Below are 3,322 nucleotides of genomic sequence, written 5' to 3'. Positions count from 1 at the left end.
CAAACCTTAGCCATGCTCTTGGCAAGAGCTGTATGGTTTGGCTGCTAAACTCACTTCAGTCCACAGTGTCCAAACTCCTCCCTCAGATCAGACACCATCACCAGTCCTTTCTCCTCCTCCTCTCATCCACCTTTTACTTACCTGTTCTTCTTGCTCTGGAGGCAAAGCACCCTTCTTTGCTCCTTTTCTCTGTGACCAGTCTCTGCTTCCCCGTGTCACCTGCAGAAGAAAGAACATGACCATGATACATATATTCCCAGGAGTCCATGTACCAGGAATGTGTCCAGAAAAACAAGTTACCACTGACTCACACCCCAGAATCCAGTCCCGGGAGACAGGTGGTCGTCAAGAAGGAACGAGGTTTATTCAGGTGTCAGCAACCTTAGAAGATGGGGGAAGCTCGTCCCAAAACTCATCTGCACATCTCAGTGCAGTCAGAGGCTTTTATAAGGAGTGAGAGGCCAAGCAGAGCAAAGAGGTCAGGGAGCGGGGCTTGAGAAGTTCTCTATGTGTAGACAGGCACAGTCCAATTTGATAAGGATCTTGCAAGTTGTCAGGTGACAGTCCAGTGTGCGTCATCCTAGGCTTTGTTCTCCTGGTTCTAAGGTTGAAGGTCATCAAATCTCCCAGAACTGGGAAGGTCAGAGTTTATAACTTCTAAAAGTAGTTCCTAGGATTCTTATACAAACATGCTGTTTACCAACAAGCTTCATTATTAGTCAGAGTCTGCATTTACAAGAACAATGTGGAAAAAATGGGGAGGTGAGTTGTAATTCTCACTGTGACATGAATGCTGTGATGCTTAATCCTTCTTCAATGCATTTCCACCCTTTAAAAATGTCAAAGAAGGCCTAACCAGTTTTCTCAGTGGGTAGAGTGTCGGCCTGCAAACTGAAGGGTCCCAGGTTTGATTCCCGGTCAAGGGAACATGCCCACCTTGTGGGCTTGATCCCCAATGAGGGACATGCAGGAGGCGGCCGATCCATGATTCTCTCATCATGGATGTTTCTAACTCTCTCCCTCTCCATTCCTCTCTGGAAAAAAAAATTAAAAACAACTCCCAGCTCAATGACCTGGACTGAGATAGACTCTTCCCAATTAGGAAGGAAAGATGAATGGGGCCCTAAGGTAATGTCAGTCATGTGCCTGTTTGCATTTAGGAGAAGAAAATAAAATAATAAAATAAAATAAGGGAGAAAAAAAAATTCAAATGTCACCCTCATACTGTCCTCGAAGGAATTGAGCCCAAAGAGGTCACGAGACAGAGTGTCTGCAGTGCGACACATGACAGATCCCAAGGCATGGGCTCTTTTGTAAAAAAACATATATATATTTTATTGATTTTAGAGAGGAAGGGAGAGAGATATAGAAACATCATGATGATGAGAGAGAATCATGGACTGGCTGCCTCCTGCACACCCCCCCCTGGGGATCAAGCCTGCAACCTGGCCATGTGCCCTTGACTGGAATCAAACCCGTTACACTTCAGTCTGTAGGCCATCGCTCTATCAACTGAGCAATACCAGCACGGGCGCTGGGTAGTCATTAAATGACTACCCACCTGGTATGTTAAGCCAAAAAAATAATAAACTACTTTAAAACAATGTGCATGCCATCTGAATGCAACAATTACAATATTTTTTTAAATGATTTAATTGACTCAGAAAGGAAGGGATATTGAGAGTTGCCTTGGCCAGGCCTGCCGGGATCGGCCGAAACTGGCTCTCTGACCTCTCCAGAGTGGTCCCAGATTATGAGTGGGCACAGACCAGGCCAAGGCACCCACCTGTGACCCATTAGGTCTCGGGAGGGACACGGGAGGTTGACCAGCTGTGGAGGGACCATGGGAGAGCTCCAGGGTGTGTCCCGCATGTCTCGCTCAGTCCCGATCAGCCAGACCCAAGGAGCAAGCTGACCTACCAGTCTGAATGTCTTGTCCCTGGTGGTCAATGCATGTCATAGCGAGCAGTTGAGCAATCTAAGTATATCATTTACATATTATGCTTTGATTGGTTGAACAGATGACCGGTCGACAGGACACTTAGCATATTAGGCTTTTATTATATAGGATTGAATTCAAACAGGAAGGGAGCAAGAAATATCAATGATGAGAGAGAATCATACATCGGGTGCCTGCTGCACTCCCCCTACTGGGGATTGAGCCCACAACCAGAGCATGTGCTCTTGACCAGAATCGAACCTGGGACCTTCCAGAGTTACAGTCCAACCCTCTATCCACTGAGCCAACCTTAGTATATCATTTGCATACTATGCTGTAATTGGTTGAACAGATGACTGTTTGACGAGACAATTAGCATATTAGTCTTTTATTATATAGGACTGATTTCATACAGGAAGGGAGCGAGAACCATCAATGATGAGAGAGAATCATACATCGGGCGCCTCCTGCACACCCCTTACTGGGCATGGAGCCCAAAACCAGAGCATGTGCCCTTGAACAGTCCAACCTTCTATCCACTGAGCCTAACAATCTAGGGCTCATTGGTTAATTCTTGTCTGTGCCCTGACCAGGAATCGAACCATGACCTCCGGGTTAATAGGTTGTCCCTCAACTACTGAGAAACACCAGCCGTGCTCAAAATGCTTTTGTTGATTTGAGAGAGAGGGAGAGAGACAGACAGAGAGAGAAAAGAGGAGGAGGAGGAGGAGGTGGAGGAGGAGGAGGAGGAGGAGGAGAAAGAGGAGGAGGAGGAGCAGGAGAAAAATAAGAAGAAGTTGAAGAAGAAGATAAAGAACAAGAAAAACAAGAAGAAGAACAAGAACAATAATAAGAAGAACAAGAAGAAAGAGAGAGAGAGATAGAGAGAGACAAAGAGAGATATCAGTGTGCCCTCTCACCCAGGGCGTGGCAGATAGAACAACAGAGCTTATTAAAAAGGTGAACAGAGCAATACACGTCCCAACGGCAGGCCAGCAGGACTGGGACCCAGGTTGACAAGAGCCAGGGACCCCATCACATGTCCTACGAGTTTTCTCGCAGCTCAAGGATCATTTCCTCCATGCCATACTCCTTGACGTGGTGCACGATGCGCCAGAATCGGTACATGGGGTCCATGTACTGGCCTACAGGGAGGAGCCTCCACATCCAAGGCATGGTGATCGAGGTCAGCGGGCTGGTGTTGAGTGAGATATCCTCACTGGGGATGTATACCTGGCGCAACCGTATTTGCAGGACACCTTCTGTGTTCATGACGAGATGCAGCCACGTGCGCTGGTCCTCATCCTCATAAACCGCATGCCCACGGATCCTCAGGAAGATGGGGTGCGAGGTGAGGTGCACCTTTGACGGGAGCTCGGCCAT

At 47.4% G+C, this 3,322-nt stretch overlaps 1 protein-coding gene across 1 annotated transcript; it reads right to left on the bottom strand.

The window, feature by feature from the left end:
- Positions 1–2,983: 2,983 nt before the first annotated feature.
- Positions 2,984–3,322, bottom strand: LOC308511071 (protein p13 MTCP-1-like; the record flags this gene model as incomplete). The annotated part of the gene is made up of 1 exon (XM_081081082.1): positions 2,984–3,322. The coding sequence occupies one exon, from the start codon at positions 3,320–3,322 to the stop codon at positions 2,984–2,986; it is 339 nt and encodes a 112-aa protein (XP_080937208.1).

This window comes from Myotis nattereri, assembly GCF_964212035.1.
Source record: "Myotis nattereri genome assembly, chromosome: X".
Taxonomy (NCBI): domain Eukaryota; kingdom Metazoa; phylum Chordata; class Mammalia; order Chiroptera; family Vespertilionidae; genus Myotis; species Myotis nattereri.
The sequence above is the reverse complement of the archived record's forward strand: the minus strand, read 5'-3'. Positions and strand labels throughout refer to the sequence as shown.